General features: G+C 43.5%; 2 protein-coding genes across 15 annotated transcripts in view; one reads left to right on the forward strand and one right to left on the reverse strand.

Annotated features, from left to right (window-relative positions):
- The window catches only part of LOC126981291 (N-alpha-acetyltransferase 80-like), a 98,923-nt gene extending 94,663 nt beyond the window's left edge, over window positions 1–4,260 (forward strand). For 3 of the 4 annotated variants that reach the window (XM_050832206.1, XM_050832205.1, XM_050832204.1), the window contains 2 exons: window positions 966–1,093; window positions 3,359–4,260. In XM_050832206.1, the coding sequence (XP_050688163.1) occupies window positions 984–1,093; window positions 3,359–3,929 (681 nt within the window). In that variant the 5' untranslated portion in view covers window positions 966–983 and the 3' untranslated portion in view covers window positions 3,930–4,260. The remainder of the gene's footprint in view (window positions 1–965; window positions 1,094–3,358) is intronic. The other variant, XM_050832207.1, reaches the window with a different exon arrangement.
- A 9,000-nt stretch (window positions 4,261–13,260) lies between these two features.
- The window catches only part of LOC126981290 (protein turtle-like), a 226,557-nt gene continuing 214,427 nt past the window's right edge, over window positions 13,261–25,390 (reverse strand). For 9 of the 11 annotated variants that reach the window (XM_050832192.1, XM_050832194.1, XM_050832195.1 and 6 more), the window contains 2 exons: window positions 24,984–25,089; window positions 13,261–17,430 (listed from right to left, as the gene is read on the reverse strand). In XM_050832192.1, the coding sequence (XP_050688149.1) occupies window positions 14,946–17,430; window positions 24,984–25,089 (2,591 nt within the window). In that variant the 3' untranslated portion in view covers window positions 13,261–14,945. Of the gene's footprint in view, window positions 17,431–20,771; window positions 20,875–24,983; window positions 25,090–25,390 lie in introns of all 11 variants that reach the window. The other 2 variants (XR_007733876.1, XM_050832198.1) reach the window with 2 other exon arrangements.

Consider the following 25,390-nt stretch of genomic DNA (forward strand, 5'->3'; position numbering starts at 1 on the left):
GGCTGCTACGTTATATAGGAATAGATTACAAGAGTATATGTTAGGGAATTTCCTTTCTTTAGAGACAAGGGATTTTTCCCGATTTTTGGGATTTTTGTAGGGACATTTTGAAAGCCCATTTTTCAGTGATTTGGCCGTCCACCACCAAAACCACTGTTCCCTACAGGGATTAATCGAGCTAACGACCACCAAAACCACAGCTCTCTAAAGGGATTAATCGAGCTAACGCCGCCGCCGCAAAATAGCTCGCATTCATTACCTACCGTATGAAGCATCACTAGGTCTTCATATACTTTTTTTCTACAAACATTTGGTTAGCAACGGTACGCTTGGTTAGCGTTGTTATGCTTGGTTAGCGATGGTACGCTTGGTTAGCGATGGTACGCTTGGTTAGCGTTGGTACGCTTGGTTAGCGATGGTATGCTTGGTTAGTGATGGTACGCTTGGTTAGCGATGGTACGCTTGGTTAGCGATGGTACGCTTGGTTAGCAATGGTACGCTTGGTTAGCGATGGTACGCTTGGTTAGCGATGGTATGTTTGGTTAGCGACTAGCCCACGCATGTGAAACCAGGTCCACCATGCGTGGTTATTTTTTTTTTTAGAACACGCAGCCCAACGGCTGCCGTGCTGAGGGCCGGGTATAGCCCAGGCCTGTTCAGCCCGAGTCCCGAATGACCTTGAGTCATGGCTCAGGGCTGTTTTGGGGTGGTTAGCGATGGTATGCTTGGTTAGCGATTAGCCCACGCATGTGAGTATACGGTAGGGATTTTCCTTACTTTCAAGACTAGGGAATTTTTCTAGGGAAATTTTGGAAGGCCATTTTTCAGTGATATGGGCTCCCCCCCGCCAATACCCCGGTTCCCCACAGTTCCCCAGGCTTGTCTTGGGGGATTGGGGGGGCTGGGGTGGTGGAGGGGGTGGAGTGGTGAAAGATTTACCGAATGATAGTGCACCTTGTTTACAGGAGGAGAGATGAGCCAAGATGAAGGGAGAGGAAGGCCTGAGGCTGGTGACACTCCACTCCCACCCTGAGTACATGGAAGACTGCGTGAAGATCCTCAACGACCAGTGGCCCCGCAGCAAGACACTCAGGTCAGGGGACATACACACACAAATGCCCTTCTGCTTTTCCTTCAACATCCTTATTTTTCCTTATGGGGTTGGACGGGCTACAAGTCTCTCCCACTCTTGATGGTCTTGTACTCCCTCCTCCCTCATGTTCATCCTTCTCATGTCACACACTATCTCCAGGTCTTCTTTGGCCTTTAAGATGCCCTCCTCACTAGCTTCTCTTGATTAAAATGCTGAGGAGCAAGACTTACTTTTTTTTTTCGATAAAGGAGGCAGCTCAAGAAAAAAAAAAAGGATAAAAAGATACAGAAATAAGCCTGTTATGTCCCTACTCCCCAACAGCAAAATGTAGAAGAGTATTTGCCATTGTTTTAAGCTTATTAATCTAAGACTATCAAGAGTATTGAAAACAGTCATTTGAAGGTACCGGTACACATCCATTCCTCTCAAAAGCATCAACATAACACATATTTACCAACCATTTTCAAAACTACTACCATCTTATCATTCACTTAACGTAATGACTGGCTGGTGGGGGTAAGAATTTGAATTGAATGAAGAAATTGGATCAACAATATGTATCAAGAATGAGGTGAGAGAGTTGAAGTTTAGGAGGCAAGAGTGGGACAGAAGGATGGAAAAGGATGATCGAATGAAGACGAGAAATGTGCAGAGGTGGGCAAGTGCGGTACTTAGTGCAGTAGTACCGCATCACAAAAAAAGTACCGCACTACCGTAAACTGTCTGAAAATACCGCACTACTGCGGACCACACTAAAAGATCCTGCAGTACTTTTTGTGGTCTGTAGAAAGCACAGCATGCTCACAGATTTTTTTTTCTTCAGTGAATCAGACTCATTCAGTTAATATTTAAATCTATGTGAATGCTTGAAAAATTTCCCAAAAACATTTGGCACCAGAAGTAGCGCTCTTTGATGTTAAATTCTACCCATCCCTTCCCTTCCCATCACTTTCTTTCCCTGCCCTTTTCTTCCTTTACCCACCCTTCCCTTCCCATCCCTTCCTTTCCCAGCCCTTCCCTTCCTATCCCTTCCTTTCCCTGCCCTTCACTTCCTTTCCCTGCCCTTCACTTCCCTTCCCCGCCCTTCACTTCCCTTCCCCGCCCTTCACTTCCCTTCCCAGCCCTTCCCTTCCCATCCCATCACTTCCCATCCTATCCCTTCCTTTCCCCGCCCTTCACTTCCCTACCCATCCCTTCCTTTCCCCGCCCATCCCTTCCCTTCCCTTTCCTTCCTTTTCCCGCCCTACCCTTCCCATCCTTTCCCATCACTTCCCTTCTCATCCTTCCTTTCCTTTCCAACTCACCCTACTGAATGTGTCCAGATGTTTACCTTGCAGACTTTGATGAAAACAGTTTTAGCAGTCTGCAAAGTCGCCTTCTTTGTAACAATGGTCAGGCAAGAAAGCTTGAAGCACAAGAACTTTGGGAGTCAACTGAAAACCACAACATAACTAATAAAAACGGTTAATTTATTGTTGTGAGAGGTTTTTATCATGACCACTTTACACTGTGGCTGTACCTCCAAAACAGTTTAAAAGTTATGACAAAAAGAGCATACAAAATCTGTTCCAGCATTTCCCCCCAAAATTCCCAGGGGGGGCAGTGCGCCCCCCCTGCCCCCCCTCTGGCTACGCCACTGCCCTTACCTCCCTCCCTCCTTCCCCCAGTCCTCCTTTATTTTTTTTTGTATCTCACAAGTTAAGGAAGTCAATGGGTAGCCAGGATAGGCAATGAAGTTTTTTTTTTATATTGACTAGTGACTACCACTACCGCAGTATCGCACACCGCTTACCGCACTGGGAAAGAAAAAAATGGGACCACACTACTCCGGAAAAAGTACCGCACTACCGCAACCACACTACTGATTTTTCAGTACCGCGCCCACCTCTGGAAATGTGAACCTTTATTGTAGAGTTGCAGGAAGTAGACTAAAAGTATAATAAAAGTAATATACTTTCGTAATGAACACCAAGATACGGGTCCAAGGCAAGAACCACAGAAACTACAAGAAGCAGCACTACAGAAGCATGGAGATGTGTTGAGGGCCATCACTAGGCAAACAAGACTCACAAGTTTACATTTCATACCATTAAGTAATCTCTTCATACCCAAGATGTTAATGAATTGTATAGAAATTTGTATGTTGCTTATCATGCCAGATTTTAGAAGACAGCATTTATGTTTTCCACTGTCATTTATATGCTCATTATACGTCATATCTCAGTCACCAATCATGGCTGGGTAACACTGTCATTGATGCTTCAGGATGAGGACACTGAAATCATCATGTGAGGAGTTCCCTACAAATCTCGTCCTGTTGCGCACCACCCCGCAAGGCAGCGCAGAGGTGGTGGGACACTCCAGGATGACCATTGTGCCCAGGGAACCAGATGCAGCCTGGGTGGAATCTGTCATCATCCGCCAGAACCTTCGAGGGTCTGGGTATGGACGCATCCTCATGAATAAGACCGAGGAGTACGCCAGAGGGTGTGGCTTTAGTATCATGTACCTCTCAACCCACGACCAGCAGGTGTTTTATGGCAAGCTTGGCTATGACTTCTGTCCACCCGTCACTATCTACGGAGGAGCTATTAATAAGCACCTCATACCCAAGCAGTTCATTGTGCCGCAGATAACCAAAAGTGTTGAGACGTTGTCCCTGAATGGCAGTGAGTCACATGTTAAGGACAGTGCATCATCATCATCATCGTCGAGTCCTGCGTCACCAAGTACTGCCCCTCCTCCACCCCCTGCTCCCAAAAAACTGACTAAGAATCATATTACAAAATTAGATTCGTCTTCCATGGAAAAAATGTACATGAAAAAGCAGTTATAACAGTAGAAAGGTAGTTTAAGTGTGTGAAGCTGAAATTTTAACAGAAGAATGAGCCATACGGATGAATCTTATGGCTGATTTGCGTTACAGGGATGGTCAATTAATTTACCCCTTATGGTTGTAATATGTCTAACATGAAAGACTTAACTCTCTGCTCCCGAGTCGGATGTTGATAAGGGAAGGAATCTTAAAACATTGTGTGAGAGATGTGAGTGGATCTAAATGTTTACCCAACTAGGTAGCGCCATCAATAAGCAAATCCAATGATGGTTAGAAAATCGTCAGAGAACACTATGACATAACAAAATATTATCTAGAGTCCACAAGTATAGATGAACCCTCCACATGGACCAAATGCCTTAAGTTTAACCCTTAGACGGCAGCAGTATTTGAAGAGTAGCTACCCCCAAAAATGAATTGTCTATATGTAGTCGCTGTCAACCTTAGGACCGCAGCATAAATAGTTACGCTGCATAAGAGATGTTCTAGCTATCGTCTCTATAGATTCTACTGCAATCTGGAAGTGTTATTACGTTTCTGCCATACAAAACTGACCGACTGAATTTTTGGACCGTCTATAGTATATGGTTTCACTGCCGTCTAAGGGGTTAATCATAGTTGACTGGGGCCAGGGGCTGAACACCAGACTTATCTAACGTCCAAAAACTAAGGTCATAGGGTCAATGGAAGCGAGTACAAATAATACAATCACTCTTATTGGGCACAAACTGGGTTCATATCCTTCCTGTCAGCCTCCCAAACAAAAGATTTTTCCACTGAGATAGAAGCCCAGGAACATCGTCTCCTCTCACTGCATGTATGGCCCCCCTTCCTTCATCCTATCAGACAGAACCAGGCTTCCTTCCTGTTGGCCTCATGAATATTTGAAAGAAATGTTTTACCACCGAGATACAAGGCCGCGAACACCCTCTCCTCTCACTGCATGTATGGCCCCCCTTCCCTTCATCCTATCAGACAGAACCAAGCTTCCTTCCTGTTGGCCTCATGAATATTTGAAAGAAATGTTTCACCACCGAGATACAAGGCCGCGAACACCCTCTCATCTCACCCTACATATATATAGCCAACCCCTCTCTTCCTCCTCCTAAATACAACCAACCTCCTCTCCCTTCCGCTATGACTGCTACCAGCATCTTCTCTTTCTTCTTCTTTACCTTTCAAACAAGTGCTTCTCTTTCCCTTTGTATCAGTGGTCCCCAACCTTTTTTGTCCTGTTCCCTCTTTTCTGGTCACTTTTTAACCTGTGGACCCCTACAAGGCCAAATTTGTCACGGGGGCCGCAAGTTTGACACCCCTGGTACCGTCAATTAATAAAGAGTTATTCTAGGATTTAAGCATTCAGTTTTAAGGATTGTGTACACTAGTATGAATTTTATTCCAAGCCACTGCTTTTTATACTTGTAAGCTGCCTCCTCCCTCCCTAACACATGCAAGCGTCTTTATAAGTATTCATAATCATACTGTGTTCCCCCCAAAGCTTAATCTAATGTATTTTCTTCACATGCATGGATTTAGATATTACCCATGGTCCTTGTGACGTACACCATAATTTAATTGTGAGCCTATAGTAAGTAGTCTCCATTCCTCTTCTCCCTTTAACTTTCACCATTTCCCCCACCTCATTTAATTCCCTTCCACTCTACTCCCTTTTCTTTTTTTAACCATCTGCCTTCCCCATCTTCCATGCTTATGCACTTTCCACTCTATCCTTTCCTTTCCCCTTTCTTTTTCATCCCCATCCTAATTTCTTTTCCTTTTGTCTCCTTCTCCCTTACTCCTCTCTTGTTTTCCCTTCCACATTTTCTTCCCACCCTACATGCTTTGTCACAAGGAGATCTGCCACTTCTCAAAGCAAATGAGAAATTGATCTTCTTGGGAATAATTTAATTTCCCAACAACCAGCCTGGGAATCAAACCTGGGCTCTTGTGTTGTGAGTGTTGGGCCCAAGAGGTTCCCCATGGCTCAAGGGCTTTGGAGTTCTTCAAGTATGTCTCGAGTCACTACAGGTTGATGAGAATGTTAGTGGAAACTGTTCCCACCTCTATCACATATGTCATCCATGTCTTGTAATTTTTATCCCACTTGAATGTGGCGATTAACCCGGTAGCAGCAGGGACCCCGTTTCTTAATGGTCCCTCTAAGTGAGAAAAATGAGAAAAAAATCATCACTCGCACAAACCATTTCATAATATATATCGAAGCATTTGTGATCAGTTTATGTATCATCTATTTTGTGGGGGTTAAATTGTGGCACAAATTTGGCCCGTCACTGCTACACGGTAAAGCCACAAATTTGGCCCGTCACTGCTAACGGATTAATGGTGCTGTTACAATGCTCAGGGAGTGCATTCCATGGATCTATTATACTCATGGCAAACCAGATTCCCTTTGGGGCCACTAATTTGGGGTCTGGTTTTGCTAATATGAGACAGTAGCATCTCGGCCGCAATGTTGCCAGATTGTCGTACTCAGCCGCTTATATTTCCCGACTTCCGACCCCTAAACTGTCTTCTGGGCACCAATAACGAAACTAATTTATAGTTATCGTTAAGAGAGTTAGATCCTGATGTTTCTTGGCAACAGTTAGGCGTCAAAAACCGGTAAATACTGTGCTCTGAGTACGATGACCTGGCAACAGAGATCTCAGGTGGTTTGTGTTTAAACTTAAGAACTTATAGAAAGGGATGTCTCCATAACGTTGTAGTAACTTGAACACTACACTCAGCCATGAAGGAATCTCCAGGAAGAGCAAGAGTAGGAATAGATTACAGTGCTGGAGTGAGTGGTGTTAAGAGATTTTTAAACAGTTAAGTTTTTAAGGTAACTGAAGAAGTAGCTGGATATAGAGTGTGGAAGAGGAAAGGGAATGTGAGGTGAACAGATGAGATAAAAGAGTCAGTTGAGAGGAAAATTTCTCAATAATAATGTTACTTACTAATTTCTCCAAAGTGCCAAGGCTTCCAATGAGTTCATTAGCACTTGACCATAAAGTTCACCTCTACTATAAGTACTAATTTTTAACGTATATTAATGAAATCAACAAGAGTGGCAAACTAAGAAAGTACTACAGAGAATATAATTAATGTGATGGAAGTGAGAGAAAAAAGTAGAGAGTAAGGCATTGGTAAAAAGATTGGTTAGGGAAAGTAATGGCATGAAGATATCAGTAAAACATCAGAACAAAAGCACTTCTGGAAAGAAATTGAAAGAAATGGGGGAAGAACGAGTGACTAACAGGATTAAGGGGAGTGATGGGTACTTGCAAAAAGGAATCGGGTGGTAAAGAAGGTACGGAAAAAGCATTTTAAATCTGTGATGAACGAGAATGAGGGCAGCCATATCCACAGGGGGAGGTGGAGAGGGATAAGATAGAAGAAACAAAGTTAAAACCAGGAAAGGCTCCTGGCAATGATGGTATAATGGCAGAAATGCTGAAATATGATGTAGTTGTGGAGTATCTAGGAAGTGATTGAACTGTTGGTACTTAAGAGACAGCTCCATGTAACCACTGAAAGGTGAGGGAGCGAGCAGTGAAGGGCAGACAGGTAATAGGTATATGAAAGGAGGAAGCGTGAACGTGTTGATGGAGGATGTACGAAGCAGCATTTTGCCCCAACTCTGTTATACGTATGCATCAGTCATGGACATGGAATGTGGCACATCAATCATGAATATGTAGTATGAGAGTTTCCATATGGGTTTAACCTTGAAGGGATTACGGAGTGGATGAATGTGTGTGGCATGGTGTTCCAAGATGGTGTGGACATGAGAGAAATATATCAGTAGAGTGGATGAGTATCAGATAGAAAGAATCAGTAGATGAGGGATTATGTGTGCTGAGTGGGAGTGCCAGAATAGGGAAGGTAGAGACACTCGAAGGAACAGGATGTTGGAGATAGAGCTAGATATAAGGGTGCAGGGATCACCATTACACCCAAGTCCCAGATAGATCAAACAAACCATTACCTCTGTAACTATACCTTGTCCTCTACGCACCCTCCAAGTCTGCTGCCATGATGATAAAGAACACCCGAGACAAAACATGTCAACATAATTTATTTATTTTACTTATTCATGCCATACATGAGCATACATACACAGTAACAATGTCCAGGTTGAACTGTACTGTATAGCTAAATAACTACTACTGACTACACGTAAACTGGCGAGTGGCAGAAGTGGTGCCATGCTCACTCCAAACAAGGCAGGTGCCAGGCTGCTAATCACAGAGAGGTCGAGAATTAAAGAAACTGGAGGTTCCCAGATGTTTTTTTTTTGTTAATTGAAAAGGGTGCCAATTGCTAACATCCTTGCAGCTATGACCACACAGCTCTATCGTCACTAAGGTCACATTGCGGAGAACACTATGTACAAAGAATTGGTGTAGGATACTATAATACACTTTCAAATGAAGCTTGTCATGTACATAATAATTAGATGCTAGTCATGGATCTGTATTTCCAGCCTGGAGTGAGCACAGCAGCAGGACTTACATAAAACCAGCAACCTGCCCCTATGGAGATGCATCCCATTCATTTCTGTCATTTTTAGTGTACAAATAATTAAGGTTATTCTAATATGAATGTCTAATAATAATTGAAAAAAGTAAAATTGATGGTACTAAAAGTTTTGTGCAAGCATTATGTCTTAAAGAAAGTATACAAGCGGTCTGGCGCTGGAGTCGCCAGGTACACTAAATTCACTGGGATGCTAAGAATCATGCCTATGTAGTCTTATTTCCTATTTGATGATCTAAAAAATGTGATGCTGTCAAAAATGTCACTTATTATTTTACCTTTGAGCACCATTCTATGAAAGTCACGATAGCATTGCTAATCTTTTATTTTCCTCTCTCAGATTCAACACCGATTCATATTCTTGCCGTGTTGGACAAGAACAGATTCATATTCTTGCCGTGTTGGACAAGAACAGATTCATATTCTTGCCGTCAAGAAGAGATTAATATTCTTGCCGTGTTGGACAAGAACAGATTCATATTCTTGCCGTGTTGGACAAGAACAGATTCATATTCTTGCCGTGTTGGACAAGAACAGATTCATATTCTTGCCGTGTTGGACAAGAACAGATTCATATTCTTGCCGTGCTGGACAAGAACAGACCTAAAAACCTGCCTTCATACCTTTAAAATTTTCTTTGAATTCCTTAATTTTGGTAAAACAATCATAAATGACAAAACAGGAAAAAAATGCAGCACTTATGTCATTGGTAATATGCACATTTGTACTGTTCCTGTGACTGTTTTTGTGTATGTATGTATGGTGTAAAATGCACTCAAATGATTTTAATGGCATAGCATAAAGCAATTCAATGGTATCAGAAATTATTAGTAAATCTATACTGAGGATTTTGTACGTCACATCCACTTGTTATGATAAGTTATAATATCATGAGGTGCGAGTCTTGTTAAACACAACATGATGTTATTGTGCCACTGACCTCTGGATGCAGTGGGGCAGCCAGTGGCCTCCAGCCGTCAGGAGGATACTCAACACTAGTTCCTCCTGACTGACTGGAAGTGAGAGCAGTGCCACAACTTACTTTTGACACTTGCTTTTTGTCTTATGAAAAGCAGCAGTGCAATATTTCAAGACTATACCTTGTTCACTTAAGCTAGATTCCTGGCGCCTAGGCAAGTTGGAAAGGTTGCAGCTGATTGGCTGCCCCACTCTCCTGCTAACACTCATGTCAGACCACATTTTACATGCTCTATTGAGACATGTTACTATATTATATGCCATAGCTCACCTCATATACGAGATAGCCAGTTTTGGTTGACACCATCAGACTCGGCAATGACTGTAGAATCAAGATGAATTGTAAAAACTACAAAACAAGAAAGAAAATGGTATTATGATGAGTTGAACTGTGAAGATTTAAAAAAAGTGTTTATAACATGTTTTTTATTATGCTCACTATTTTCAACAGTTGTTCATTGACTGCATAAATATATTTTTACGTTATGTAAGAAAACCTCTCGTGAACACGATAGTGTGATCAGAATGCAGATAAAGCTCCACATATTGAAAACACAGAGTTATTTATAGCAACATGTCACTCGCCGCAACCATCACGGCGCACGCGACACTCATTTTTTTAACATAATCACGTAGCGTGTCGTGTGCTGCGAGTGACATGTTGCTATAAATAACTCTGTGTTTTCAATACATGGAGCTTTAACTGCATTCTGATCACACTATCGTGTTCATGAGAGATTTTCCTACGTAATGTAATAATATATTTCTGCAGTCAATGAACAACTGTTGAAAACAGCGAGCATAAGTAAAACATGTTAAACATTTTTACGGTTCAACTCAACGTAATACCATTTTCTTATTTGTTTTGTCGAGTTTTTAAAATACATCTTGATTCTACAGTCACTGCTGAGTCTGATGGTGTCAACCAAAACTGGCTATCTCGTATGTGAGGTGAGCTATGGGATATAATAAAGAAACATGTCTCACTCGCGGGTGCAAGATGTGGTCCGACATGAGTGTCTGTGAGAGAGCGGAGCAGCTAATCAGCTGCAAGCTTACCAACCTGCCTAGGCGCCAGGAATCTAGCTTAAGTGAACAGACTATTTTTTATTTTTAGTGTACAGTTTTGTCAGTATATATTGTTTTGCTTAATTTTGACATGAATCATTTGAAATGTTTATTATGTTTTCTTCATGTCAGATTCTGGTACGTAGACCTAAAGGTAGACCGAGAAAATCCTATAACTAATGGAACTTAATAATTTACAATTTTTTTCTTCATATATCCATATATGCAATTTGTTAAAGGAATAAGGAATCAACAAACCCTTGAACTCTTGTGTGAATTTTGTAGTGTTCCGATAAAATATTACAAATGTAAGGTAATATTTTTTTCATGTATGCCATTGTGTGTGTGTGTATAGGTGTGTGTGTGTGTATAGGTGTGTGTGTGTGTGTGTGTGAGAGCTAGTGGTGGGCAAGTTCCGGTACCAGTACCGGTAATACCGGTACCAGCCTTAACGGTACTGTACCGGTAAAAATTTCCGTACCGGTAAATAGCCGAAGCGGTACTCGGCAAACAGCGTGGAGGCGCGCGGCTCAAGGCTCTCGGTACCGGTCCACACTGGTACCGGCTGGCTGCCGGCGGCGGCGCGGTCTCGGACTCTCGGTGGCTCGGCGAGACGCGCCTTGTACCGGTACGACTGAATTTGCCGGTATCATTTCCGGTACCGCTTGCCGCTTGTACCGTTTAGCGTCTGTGCCGGGACTGCTGTGCTTCGTACCGCTAAGAATGAATGTCGGCACCACTACTGGCGTCGGCGGTGCATTTTACCATTGCGTTTCTACTTCTACTACTACTACTACTGCTACTTCTACTACTAGGTACTACTACTACTACTACTACTACTACTACTGCTCTACTACTACTAGTCTACTACTGCTACTTCTACTACTTCTACTTCTACTACTACTACTTCTCTTACTTCTACTAATACTGCTATTCCTACTTCTACTACTGCTATTACTACTACTACTACTACTACTACTACTACTACTACTACTACTACTACTACTAATAATAATAATAATAATAATAATAATAATAATAATATTTTTACTACTACTACTACTTCTACTACTTATTACCTCTTTACTACTACTACTACTACTACTACTACTACTACTACTACGTACGCTCGGTCGTCATGGACTCGGGAGTCGGTACTGCCGCGAGCCGCGCGGCCCATTCAACCGGTATCGCGGTACCGGCGGGCGGCAGCGTGCCACTGGTCCCGGAAAAACCGGTAAGGTGTCAGTACCGTTAACTGTCTCGGTACGCGCGCGGCCCATTCAGTACCGGCAATTTACCGGTATCGCGGTACCGGCGGGCGGCAGCGCGTGCCACTGGTCCGCTGCCTCATTCCGCCGGCCGAGCCGCCAGCCTGCCACAAGCGTCGTCTGTACCGCTGCCCGCTGGTGCGTTGTAGTGTCACTAGTGTGCATACCACTCAATTCATATCATTATGAATGAATTTTTCATGTTAGTTTGCTATCATTTAGGTATTTCCCATCAGTTTTAAAAGGCAACCCACAATATATTATGAAGACGGCCGTGTGTCTTTTATCTATCTATATATATATATATATATATATATATATATATATATATATATATATATATATAGATATATATATGTGTGTGTGTGTGTGTGTGTGTGTGTGTGTACCGGTACAGTACCGGTAATACCGGTAACGGTGTCTTTTGTACCGGTACGTACCGGTACTGAAATTAGCGGTACTTGCCCACCACTAGTGAGAGCTATATATGGTTCCTAAGCTGCAGATAAAAATAAATAACTTGCACCACCTTCCCTCTACACACAAAATAACAAAATAAACCCATGGGAGGCTGAGGCTGCCTTCTGCCTCTCAAACTTTGGCTCTGTATTCAGGTACAGCTCTACTACAAGTTTACGTAAGATTGTGAAGAGTTTGTAATACAACAAATAAAATATAGATAAAATATCACTTAAGGATTGTCCAATCCACTCTTGCAACTGTAGACTAGGTAACTTCCAATGTAATCAATTAGAATAAAAAGAGTGGCAAAACCAAGTGTAACTTAAATCTAAGTATGGCAGTGACACTGACTATAACAGCTGCTGAACATCAGCTTGGCAGCATCAAACAACCTGATACATAAAAGCACTTTCTGCTATTGTTGAACTTTAAATCAACAGAACATCAAATGTAACACAAAACAATGCCCTATTAAAACTTCCGTCATATGAATATCACCAGCAATAACCTGATATTTTAATGCCTACTTGCAGTATGCAACAAGAACATCAACACTTCACAATGTAATACAGTCTAAGTATCTAATTATTTTTCATATGGTGAAGAATTCACTGTGCTGGAAAACCAACCCAAGAAAATTTATCAGAATCCAAACTCTACATAGGTATATATATATATTTGTATTTAAGGAGTATGTTTTCTCTGATTAAGGTTTGGATCTTGGTTTTGAGAACTAAAATGTCCCTCTTCCCTCAGCTTGTCAGAAAACAATCTAATGAAGCTTTTGAATGTGGCCTGGAACTCAGGATAAAGAAAATATGGGCTGTGGCCAAAATAGTGAAGAATTAGATGTGGTTCTTAATATGAAATACTTGCAAATTAAAGGTCTTGAGGTTTAATTACTGGATTTTCAGAGGGAATCAGGCAAGCAAAAATGCTGATTAAATTTTTACATAAAATCAATCCTAAGAAACTGAAATATACAACGATGAGAGTCTTCGGAGTGTACAGGGAAAAAAAAACAAAAAAAAAAAAAAAACAGGAAATTTCAGCAAATCATGAAATGAGTCGTCTGGACTGCTATCACATTTGTACAAAGAGAACTAAAGATAAGGAGTAAATATAAGAGCTTTCGGGGCAGGTAATTTTCCAAATTGTGAGTCTTGCAACCCACTGCCTTCAGCTTCACTGCGAGGAACAGTTTGCAACACTGCACTGAGGGTCTGAGCCACTTTGCAAAGCTGTCACTGGTATATTGTTATTTGCCTCGATGCTCTCTCTTAGCACTCCTTGCCATGCTCAAGCATGTGCTGTGGAAGTTATCTGTATATCATCTTAGGCCTATTGGCTTTCACATTTGTCAGTTAGGTTTGTGCTGCTGCTGCATTAAACAGTAACATAGTCTTAACTCTTAGACTTCCACTATCATACACATGACAATTCTCTAAAAGCATTAACCACACTCTTGAAATTGACTTATTACTGACATCATTTAGTTGTTTTCATAATTTTATAACAAATACTTATTGAATTTGCCACAAAAGAGAAAGAAAATATGAAATTCAACCTGTGAGGGTGCCAGTAGGGTGAAATAAACATGGTATGTTTAATGTCTGAAGTTATGAACTGAATGAAAATATCAGTTTGTAAGATATGGCTTACAGAACCCTTGATGCAGCTGTGCTCAAACAAACAAAACCTAAGATATAGATGTTAAACAACCTATGTAGATCTCATTTTGGTAAATTCTTAATTGAATATAAAACTAAAACATACTGGCAGTGATATATATGTATATGTATAACGATTGATATACTGTATGACTGATTTCCTACAAGATGCCTATAGAAATTCATGCAAAACAATGAATGCACCTTGCAGAGATCCCCTGGGTCATAAAATAAGGGGAGGATTCACTTGGGTCAGTGTACACTATCATGATATGGCTGCATATTGTACAAGGTGGATAAAGAAATTTATACAAGTACATGGTAGAAATTGATGGTGGTAGAAATTACCTTTACATGGTATGGTGGCTACTTCACGAGGTAAATAAATTATCAATGCTCAGAATGAAATTATCATATGACAAAATAGTATGGCTTAAAAGACATAATGAGGGTATTTAATTGGTAAGCTTACAAATGAAAACAATTCATGTAAATTTTGAATAAATGAAGATAAATAAACTGGTGTTGTGGGACTAGTATACCCTTAAAGAAGAAGCATGTCAAATGTTCCTGAATAAGTCTTCATCCGAGATACTTGGCAAGTTGTGGGGTGGAGGACTCTCAACAGGTGACAGTCTGAGTGTTCTCGAGAGTGAAGGTGATGCAGCGGAGACAGAAATTGTGCTTCTTACTTTGCTTGAACGTGTCACTTGGGCATTGTAGTTATCACATGAAAGGGCTTCTCTAACTACAATACAAAGTTAAGAGAACTTTTTTTTAAAACAGAGATCCAATAGGAATATATAAAATTCAACAATTTGCACAGTTCTCAGGACGCGGCTGGAGCTGCGTCATCACTACAGTGAGTATTACTGGTTGTGGCGGCAGCGCCTGGCAAGCCTTGCCCTTCTCTCCCCACCTGAAAGACTTGTCTCTTGAGTCTGTAGCTCACACACGGATGGGGCTGATAGTCACAACATCCCCTAATTGCAGTCCTAACCTAATGTACTTCTACACTTCAGTTCCCATCAACACACACTTTCCATCTCTCGACTTCGTCTACGCCTTGCTTGTCTTTTTCTGTACTCATTGAATTCTTGCTTCATGGCAGCCACACGTGCCTCCATGGACTGGTGGCGCCGCCGCCCACCTGACCCGTAGATCTCAGAGTCGCTGAGGCCACGTTCACCTGACGGAACACGGGTCCTTGACCACTCTGCTGCTGAATCCTCCCCAGGTGTTGGACTCAACACAGTATCAAATTCATAGTGATCGTCCACACTAACATCAAGTGGCTGTTGCGGAGGCAGGGGTGTAGTGATGGGTGGCGGTGGCCGGGGTCGGGGCCGGGGGGACACTTTCACTGAGCTGCTGGAATCCACACTGGCATCCAGGCCAGCAGACCCCAGCATCTGTCGTCTCTCCGACACACTAGGGATGATGTACGGCTTGTGCTGCTGGCTGAGGACTGGCATGCGGAACTGCGGCAAGACCTGCCGTGCAGCCCACTCTTCGTAAGGTGGAGGATTTGGAGGCCGCATCCAAGGTGTTGGGCGAGCGCGAGGCCCGGCCAGAACCCAGGCAGGGGGAGCTCCTGCAGCTGGCTCTGGGACTTCTCCAGGTTCTGTTGCTTCAGAAGCTTCTAAACGTGAGGTATCAAGACCTAGTGCTAGTAATGACTGCCCGGACTGAGAGGAGCTCTGTTGCTGAGATGTATTTTTACTACCAAACCCACTGGAGGAGTCTGGGGACTGCTCCTGAGACTGTTCATGGGACTGTTCCCTGCTCTCTGGTGCACTGCCACCATAGGCAGGTCTAGGCTGATGACGGGTCGTCTGCCTTGGCTCACTTCTTCCCGCAGGCCGTAGCTCAGGGGCACTGCTGGTTCTGGGTGCCTCTCCGAAGAGGCCGCTACGCACCCGCCCAATGGCCTCCTGCAGGCGCTCCCGCGTGTACGTCACTGGCTGATCACTGCTGGAGTCACTGTCTCTCGTCCTGCCCGGTGCTCTGGGCACAGCAGGCTCGGGTGCTCTACTAGTCTTTGTACTGGTCGGGGGAGGAGGAGGCAGAGGTCGAGTCCTGGCAAGCCTCTGGGCCCCAGGCTGACCCTGAGTGGCACGGGGGCGGGGGGGCGAGCTAGTAGCCAGTGGCTTTTGATTTTCTGAGGAGGAAGGTTTGAGCAAACAGGGGGGGGCCCGCCCCAGTATTCGTTGATCAGTGTCACGTCTTGGAGGAAGATTGACATAGTGGCGAGGGATGTCTGGGATGCGGGGAGGCTGGATGTGGCCAAGAGCCTCTCGAACCATTGGTGGAGCATGCACATGCTGCCCGGACTCTAAAACTGTCACGACTGGTCGACCGGAGGGTCGAGCAGCATGACCAACAGGCCGGGCCATGGGCCACACACGAGCAGGGCGCCTCGGAGTGATCCAGGCTGGGTCCAGCTGGGATCGTGAGGTTGAGCCCCAGGCCTGCAACTGTGGTTGGAATCGTGATGGTGGGGAATGAACTTGTGCCCCAACAAGGATTTGACCAGAACGCAGCTGAGAGGTGGACAGAGGCGGCAGCTGGCGTCCTGGGTACTGACGAGACGGCAACAACTCCTCCCGGCGGGGAGGAGGCAGGGTGGCTGAGATGCCCAGAGCCGTGGGTGTGTCCTGGGCTGAATTGGGGAAAGATGAAAGAACTGTAGAAGGAAAGGATCGCTCCACACTAGACGGCTGCTGTACACTGCTCACTTCACTGAAAGAGGCCAACTGGGCCAGCTGACTCCACTCTGAGCTCAATGGCCCCGGGGAAGAGGCCCTGAAGCGCCTGGAGCGTGGCGACCACACACTGTCGCTCGGGCTCTCTGGTATGACGTGTCGCCCAAACTCTGGCGAGCGCATCGAGGTGTGTGGGTGGAACACACCATACCTGCCAGCTGGCACCGTGTGTGGTCCCCCCAGACCAGCCCCTCCCACTCGTGGCTCCTCATGAGTGCTGGCTCCAGAGCCATCAGAGCGCAGGCTGAGGCGAGGTGGCAGTGGCTGCCGGCGGAGCTGGCGGCTGGCGGCCCCAGCCCGCACGTGGTACACTCCACTCTCCACACCCTGACCCTCTTCCCTTGGCCACTCTGGAGGAACTCTGCTCTGGATCCTGCTTGCTTGTCTCCCCCCAACACTTCTGATGGGTCTCCGTGGTGAGGTGAATCCCCCTTCCTCGCTGTCCTCGTCCAGAACAAAGCGTCCATCAGTAGTGCGGCTGATCCAGCTGAGGGGCTGTGTGTATTCCAGCTCCACCGAGTAGTGAACGTCTCGGGGAAACCTGCGGCCGCGTTCCACCCCGTACTCTCTAAAGTCCTCGTCGGCTGAACTCCCCGCCACATCCTGTCCCCGGCTGCCCAGGTCCTGTGTGGTGGTGCTGGTGTCCAATGGCCTGCTGTCTGTAGAGTCAAGGAGGCGGCTCCCCAGCAGCACACCGGCTACCCACGCCCACTCCCACCTTAAACCTGGTATTCCGCACCGTAGTAACCTGTGTAGGTGGAGGAGTGAGTGAGCAGACAGTTCAATGGACAACAGGTTCAATGTACTCTCTTTAATGAAGGCTTAAGGTTGTGTGTAGTGCATGCTAAGTTATATAAGAGGGTGTTTTCTTCAACAAATTACTACTGAACATCAGTGAAAACATATAAGGCCTTTCACAGTGTTAAGACAAATACTACGTGTATGCTGTATGAGTAAACTGTAAGACATCACAAGATATTTTTTTTAGAAGTCATGTGAAAAGGAAAGAAAAGGGAGAGAAATAAAAAAGGGAAAGGCAAAGAATGAAAGATTGTCAGTAAAAAGAAAAATGGTAGATAAATATATGGATGAAATAGATATATAGATAGCTAAATAAACTGAGATGGCTACATTGGTTAGCTACAGAGAGAAAGGCAGTTACAGAGATACTGATACAGATGTACTACACAGACTACACACAACTATCAATGACAGTAACAGCCAAGAGCAACACTGGTCTACTTGCACTGGTTTATCTAAGTTACTTTGAGGCGAGGATTTGATCAGACCCAACTTTCACATTATGGGGATAAAATTACATAAAGGAATTCTTGTAGCATGCTGGACAGTCATCTATGTTCGTCAACAACTGCTGTGTTCGTGACAATCATGAGTCATCCACAACATGACAAGTGAGCGACTACTTCACAGTATTTCATCAATCTGTGTGTCTGTGGCATGCTTCACCGCACTGTTCTGAGACACAACCACGTCATCATATCCAAGTGTTCCTTAACTCTTCTTGGGTGTGACATTGACTACTTTGTTGATAAGCCTATGACAGGTGAGCTGATAGATGACCATGTTACCTGTTAGCTGTCGTCTTTTCCTTGTATTTACTGTACCAACTGTACAGACTTGATTCAGAGGGGACAGTCAGCCTGCTCAATATTCTAAGAGTAATCACTTAAAACTATGGGGCGTGCATCCAAATGATCAAATCCTCTCCTTTGAAAGGAAGCACAGAAAGAAAGTCTTTATGACATCAATCACAAACCTTCACAGCATGTTTACTAAGTGGTTGTAGGAGACCAAAGAGAGGCAGCCACAGACAGCAGGACACATATACATGCTGGTGCAGTGCAGACAGTGAGGAGGTGGTGAGGGAAACAGATTGAGTAAAAAGCAGGAGAAAAAGTCTTGTTCAAACACAAGACAAAACACACATCATGTATAACCTTTGATATTGGTTTCCTTGGACAGTGAGCAGGGAATGTACAGTCATTGTAGTATGAATGGTAACCAGATTCTAAACTGATACACACCGTCTTGCTGGGCGAGTCAGGAATGCATTATTATATGCATTTTTATACTACATGCTAATTTTTGGACACACTGAAGATGATTTCTATTGCATGCAAGTAAAACCCATCACAGCCTGCCCAGACACATGAGTGTTCAGCAAGCACAGGCCATAGGAGACACAGAGACTAAATGATAACAATACTGATGGCATTGACAGCAGCATCAGTCAAATAAAGGCCTGCACTGGCAAATATAAATATTATACAGTTTTCATTTGATATTTAATGTAACATGAAATGGACCATGCTTCCTGAGCAACCATGTATGGACTGGAAAAAAAAAAATCTAATTCTGAACAGCAGTTTGGTAACCAAGAGCAACTAAACAATATAAATAAAAATTCACACATTTAGCTATAAATCGGTATTTTCTGAATATCTAGAGACGTGTGTCTGTAGATATCATGGGTGAACACTTCAAGGTGAGCTGTTCCAAGGATCATAAACACCTGGCCGGGCAGTCCCATATGGAGGGGCTGTGGATCACTCCTGTACAAAGTCACCATGACTCCCCTCATTGTCAGTGCCACGTGAAGCCTCTGCATCACGGTGTACCAGCCTCTTAGTTTGCTGTCTTCAGGAAGCTTCAGTCCATTGAGTAAGGGCTGCTCCACTTTGGACTGCATGTTAATGGTTAGACACTACCACTAAAGTTACTTGAGTTTGGTAACAATCTGTGTGCTATACAGGAATAAAAGAACATGAAGTGTTCTTTGTATCATTTTCATATAATTTTCACAAAAAGTTGAACACTTGTGGTTGTCATTTTTTTTTCAGTGGCACATACCCTATATGCTGTATTCAAAACCAGTCTCTAAATCAAGGAGAATGATCAACCTGCAACTGTTAACACCATTGCAGTCTTACACAAGTCCAACCATGCAAGCAAAACATGGCATGGGGGTGGGCATCCCTCTCACTGTAAGGCCACTTCTGTGTCCGGCACCACTCGGGGTTTGAGCAATAAAAGCTTATTAGTTTTCTTTACAGTAAGGTACAAGTTTCAGATAAAATTGTTGTGTAACAAAAAACTAACTGCAGGAACAATTCAATGTCAGCATTTTGTAATAAGGTACTTCAGGGCACTGTCATGAGGCCTCATCATTACAATGACAATATGAAATAATGAACTGAGGGTGCCTACTGTTTCCCTTGCTTCATAATGCCCCAATGCACCACAGCTACTGGGTGTATCTGCACAGCACTAAGTGGACTACGGGCACATCACACAACAGCTATGGCTTACAGTCTAGAAGTAGACATGCAAAACCTCTAATAACCAAGGATGTACATGGCCTTGCTGCTAGCACACCAGCCTCCCTCCACCCTCGCCTCAGGTCTCCAAGATGCTAACACTCACTCACTTCTTCAATACTTAGTAATCAATCTTAGTATACTTGTCCATTTTTTAATGTTTTGTGTGTTTCTAAGTCAAATTTATCAAATTTATACCAAGAATAGGAATTTAATTATTTGTTTTTTCCTTCTTATTTCTCTTGCACTTTTAAGTAGTGATTAATAATCCAAGCTTTGAAAATATTATTTTTCCATGTATGTTCACCTCAGTCCTGCAAATTTAGAGCATTCACAGCAGCACTAAGCACAAAAATTATACCCAACTAAACAAAATGTTTCAGTCTCCGCAAATTAACACCAATTACGTTATGCAAACTGGACCAATGTTAAATACATACGCTGGGCAACAGGCAAAACAAGACATACGCTGACCCTCGCGGGGCGGCTCAACCACGCATCATAAGGACAAGACAATGGACACAAGCACACGTACAGATGAGTCTCCCTCCAGCCTCGTCTCATCCAGCGAGCACACCACAAGACCAATGCAGTGCTGAGTAATGCGTTCATGCATGCACCTCTTGGGCAACATCGAGTGCCAACTAACGGTCATATCCATTGAAAAAAAAAAAATCACATTAATTAAAGGGACACAATATTAGAAGGAAGCTCTGTGAGTGTGCACTGGGCCACAAAGTGATTTATTTACTTAATGAAAAGGTAACGAGGTGTTGGTGGAGGTGGTGATGGTGGTGGTGGTGGTCAACTAGATCTGTTCTGTGGTAATCGCTTCACCTGGGTACTCCTTCCTTCTGTCCAGCCGATGGTGGAAAGCAAGTAAGAGCAGAAGGAAAAGAAAAGAACAATGTTGGGTTAGAACAGTAGGCACCAGACCCCTACACAGCCACCCCAGCATTAAAAAGGCTTCACGTAAAGGGTTGCAGACTCCGTGGCTGATAGAAGAATTGATTGATTAGGAATGTACAAAAACAAAAACATGGGAAGCCAAAATCCAAACTGGGTCAAATGGTAGTGGTCAATTACAAAAAATCCTATTTAATACAGATTTGTCTTCAGAGGAGCATAAATAAACCTCATGCCAGATACAGATGATGTAGATGGCCAAATATCCCAAGAGTTTTTTTATTTCCTTGAACATTAAAAATTTTGTTAGCGTACTTATTCTAGAATCTATAGTGAAACCATCTTGTTGAGGCCATGGCTCCTGCAGGTCCTTTCCTCCCTTCTGCTCTGCCACACAGTTCCAATACCTGTTTTTTCCTCTCATGTGTTACCTATAGTTAGCATATGAGACAGGTGTTGGACTGTGTGGCAGAGCAGAGTCAGGAAAGGACTCGCGGAAGCCAACGCCTCAACGGATTCGCTAAAATGGTTTCACTCTAGCTAAAGATTGGAATGTTATCCTGATTTTTATAGTCTCTTCCCACACCAGGGTTCTGCACCAAATATTGCAGTACACACATCACCATACTTACTTATACATCTAGTAAGGGAACTTCAATATAAAACATTTATTCATTTATTTTCCTATCGCTAAGGCACTGCCAACTTTGATCTGGTAGCAGCGACGGGCCAGATTTGTGGCTTTACCGTGTAGCAGCGACGGGCCAAATTTGTGCCATGATATAAACCCCCCAAAATAGATGATGCATAATCTGATCACAAATGCTTTGATATATATAATGAAATGGTTTGTGGGAGGGGTGATTTTTTTTCTCATTTTTCTCGCTTGGAGGGACCACTAAGAAACATGATCCCCGCTGCTACCGGGTAAAGAGTGCTCCAATACTTCACTAGGGCACGTGCCTCATCTTACTGCTAACTCTCCTAATGTGCTCAGAGTATTTTTGTCAGGTTGATGAGAGGAGCTCAGCTGCCACAGGACTCTTAATAAAGCTTTCTTTATTATTTTAGTTCGTGTAGTTTTTGGTGCAAGTGCTAGCTCTTGTCTACTATTAACTTTTCTTACTATTCTCATTTCATCCTTTTTTCAATTCCCAAATCTATCAGTGAAAGAAAGCACATGCCTGGGAATGCATTGCCTCACCTACCCGACGACCCTATCTCTGGGGGCCACTCCGAGCAAGTCTCCATGGAGGCTTCCTATGTAAAGTATTTCCAGTCATGAGATTTGCGGGCATCCCCTTAGCACAGGACATGCCACCCCCCCAACAGACACTTCACAGCACTCTCAGTCCCAGAGTACAGGACAGTCAATAGATCAACCATCTTTGTAGGAATTACACAGAGTTGCAGGAGACCCAGAGTGTCTTGCAGTGCACTGAGTAAAACACTCTCTTCAGATCAACATAGGCTGCAAGCATTCCCTGTCAAAACTCGTGTCGGTGCTACATCAGTACAATAAGCGCTAGAATACGGTCAGTTGTTATTTTACCAATAATGAACCCAAACAGCTTAGGCCTCTGTGGCTTCAGCAGCTGATTGTGAATCCACATGTGCAATATTTGGTCAAGCACCTCGCTTGGCACAGTGGGAAGTGCAATACTATGGTAGTTGTTGCAGTCCTGACACTTCCAGTTCCTTTTCCAGATAGGGACGACCAGCCCCCTCTTCAAGTCAGGAGGAAAAGTACGTCCAAGATTATCATACAACACTCAAGATCACATGAAAACCATGGGTTGTGGCCACACTGTCAGCTTTAAACAGCTTCACACTGATGTTACAAACACCAGCTGCCTCTCCACCCCTCAATCTTGCCATAGCCTCTCCGACCTTGTCAAGAGAGGGTGGGCTTTGATAATGGGTGGGTCAGCATCCACTATTTGAACCTAGCAGTAAGGAGCTGCCTACTGTGTACAGCTGCTCAAACTACTCAACCCAACAATCCCTCTGCCCATTCATGTCTGAAATGAGGCTGTCACTGCCTACTCGTGAGCACACAAAGTCTTTCATTTTCTCAAGATGAACACAGGATGGTTATCTCTTCAGGTTGTTCTTGACCTGACGTGATGCTTGAGTGTTGTGATAACAAGCTACAAGGAAGCCAATACTTTGGAAAACACTGCAGTTTTGAAGGATCCTCCAATAAGTCTGGTCTCTGAGATAAAGCATCCACTAGACTCAACCTTCTGAATCTTGCAAACTTTATGAAGTAACTATTGGTGTTCCTGGAACCAGAGCCATGGAGACAAACACATCACTCATTGCCAGTGGTAGTATTAAGATTGCCCAAGAAAATGACTGCATCCTGAGGGGAACACTAGTCTAATATGGAGTTGAGTTTGGCACAGAACACCTCCTTCTCTTGAGCTTAAAGGTCTCATTAGGAGCATGCACAGCAATAAGGGACATGAAGCCCAGGGTGCCTCAGTCTCACTCGTGTAGTGGCCCACCAGACGCTCCTGCAAACCCACGTAACTAGTGTGGCGCCTCTAGCTGAATGGGAGAGCCCTCGCTTCCTGCCTGACTGGTTGTGGGTTCCATTCCCAGAATCAGAAACTTATATTTCCCCCTTTCCAGATTAGATAAATTTTTTTGTTTCATCGCACTGAGATGATGTGTTTGATAATCTCAAGTGCCTCCCACTGTATGCTCATCAGCTGAAGTGATTTCCAGCACAAATGGCTGCAGTTGGCTAGAAATGCCTGTAGCTACCGTCCTAAGATGTGGGTACCACTGCTCATGCCAGGCCGGCAGTAGGTGTCCTGCCAGGCATTCTCGTTTCATGGTCACGCTGTGGCCACCATCATCTGGGCTCTTGCTATGAGTGGGGCCGGTAGGTAAGGCCCAAATGCCACAATTTATATATCATTATTTTGATTTATTCCCTCCACAATTTTTTGGTCATGCTAGAATATACATTCTATACTTCTCATTTCCTCTCTCCGTCTCTCTTCTTATCGTTGACTTAAAAAAAATCATCTCTCTATTAATAAATGTATATTACACAGAGCGAAGCTGAATCTATATAATTCCATCATCAATGTTACACCCTAGATTGTTTTCTCATTAGCAAGGTTTTATTATGTTGAACACATTTCAAGCCTTGATTTTAGCCTTCATGTTTGTGGGCTGTATGCTCGCTCTTAACTGTGTGCACACAACCAACCAGAAAATGTATGGAGTAAACACGTGAGAAGAGGGCACAGAAATATCTTTACAAAACATCATATGTATCTTACATATTTACAAAAGACAAGAAAACTTGTAGCACAAAAGAATTAGTCATTATTGAGAAGTATTAGATGAAAACTTTCATACAACCCTGACAGATGGTAACTTGAAGGAGCCAAGATGAGAAGAGAGGATGAGAGAACCACTGAGAAGGGCAGCCATGACCAAACATCACCAGAGGAGAGTGTGTTAAGCCATCCCACAAGCAAGTATGACCCACCCTAAACACAGGCTACCAGGAGGGGTGCAGAAGATACTCTGAGCTCCTCAAAACCTTACTCTAGCTCTGGGTTGTTGGGGAAGAACTCCAACTATCAGTGGTCGCGCCCTAGGTACAGCAGGTGCACCAAGTCAGGTCTCGCATCACCCTGATGCCTAAAAAACATTTGGCGAGCTTTTTACCAAGTCTGAACAGCAGCCAACACTACATGGCTCACCAAGGAACTCCTAACGGTGTAACTATCCTTGGTGATTTTAAGATAAGAAGCATTTGGGGTTGAAATAATTCACAAATTGTTAACTATATTAATAATAATAATAGTAAGAAATTAAAAAACTCTTGCTGACAATAAAATTGTATAAAAAAATCTTCAACTAACTGCTTAAGAAAACAAAACATTATAATAAACAAGGCTTTCCCATTGTCATCTATTTATTATTATCAAGTGGTTAGTAGATATTCTCTCCATGCACAAATTGTTAGTCTGATTCAAACATTAAGTCACACTACACTTGTAAGAAGTACAGAGAGGCTGGGAACCCTTACTTCTTGAGGGGGACTGGGCTGGAGCCGTGGCCTCCATTTCTTGACTCTGACACGCGACACGCCACAACATCATAGGCTGTGTCATAGAAAATATGTGATTCGATTTCTGATGAGTCCAAAGAGCAGCAGGAAAGAGAGGGAGGCAATGCAATTATTGGAAAGAAATGGTGTTGTGACAAGGTACTACATATCATTAATAAAAATATGGATGACAAACATTTTAATATCAATGTGAATAATAATGAGGAGTGACTCAGATGTGCCATATATTCCTCCCATTATAAGATAAAGAACAAATTAATAAATACACAGCCTATCAACATCCAAACATCCTTCATCACAACTCTGGCTCAACTCCCTTGGCCGTGCATGAACTGAATGGATGGTCACTGTGCTTCATGGGAACA

The sequence above is a fragment of the Eriocheir sinensis genome, chromosome 47, assembly GCF_024679095.1.
Source record: "Eriocheir sinensis breed Jianghai 21 chromosome 47, ASM2467909v1, whole genome shotgun sequence".
Taxonomy (NCBI): Eukaryota; Metazoa; Arthropoda; class Malacostraca; order Decapoda; family Varunidae; genus Eriocheir; species Eriocheir sinensis.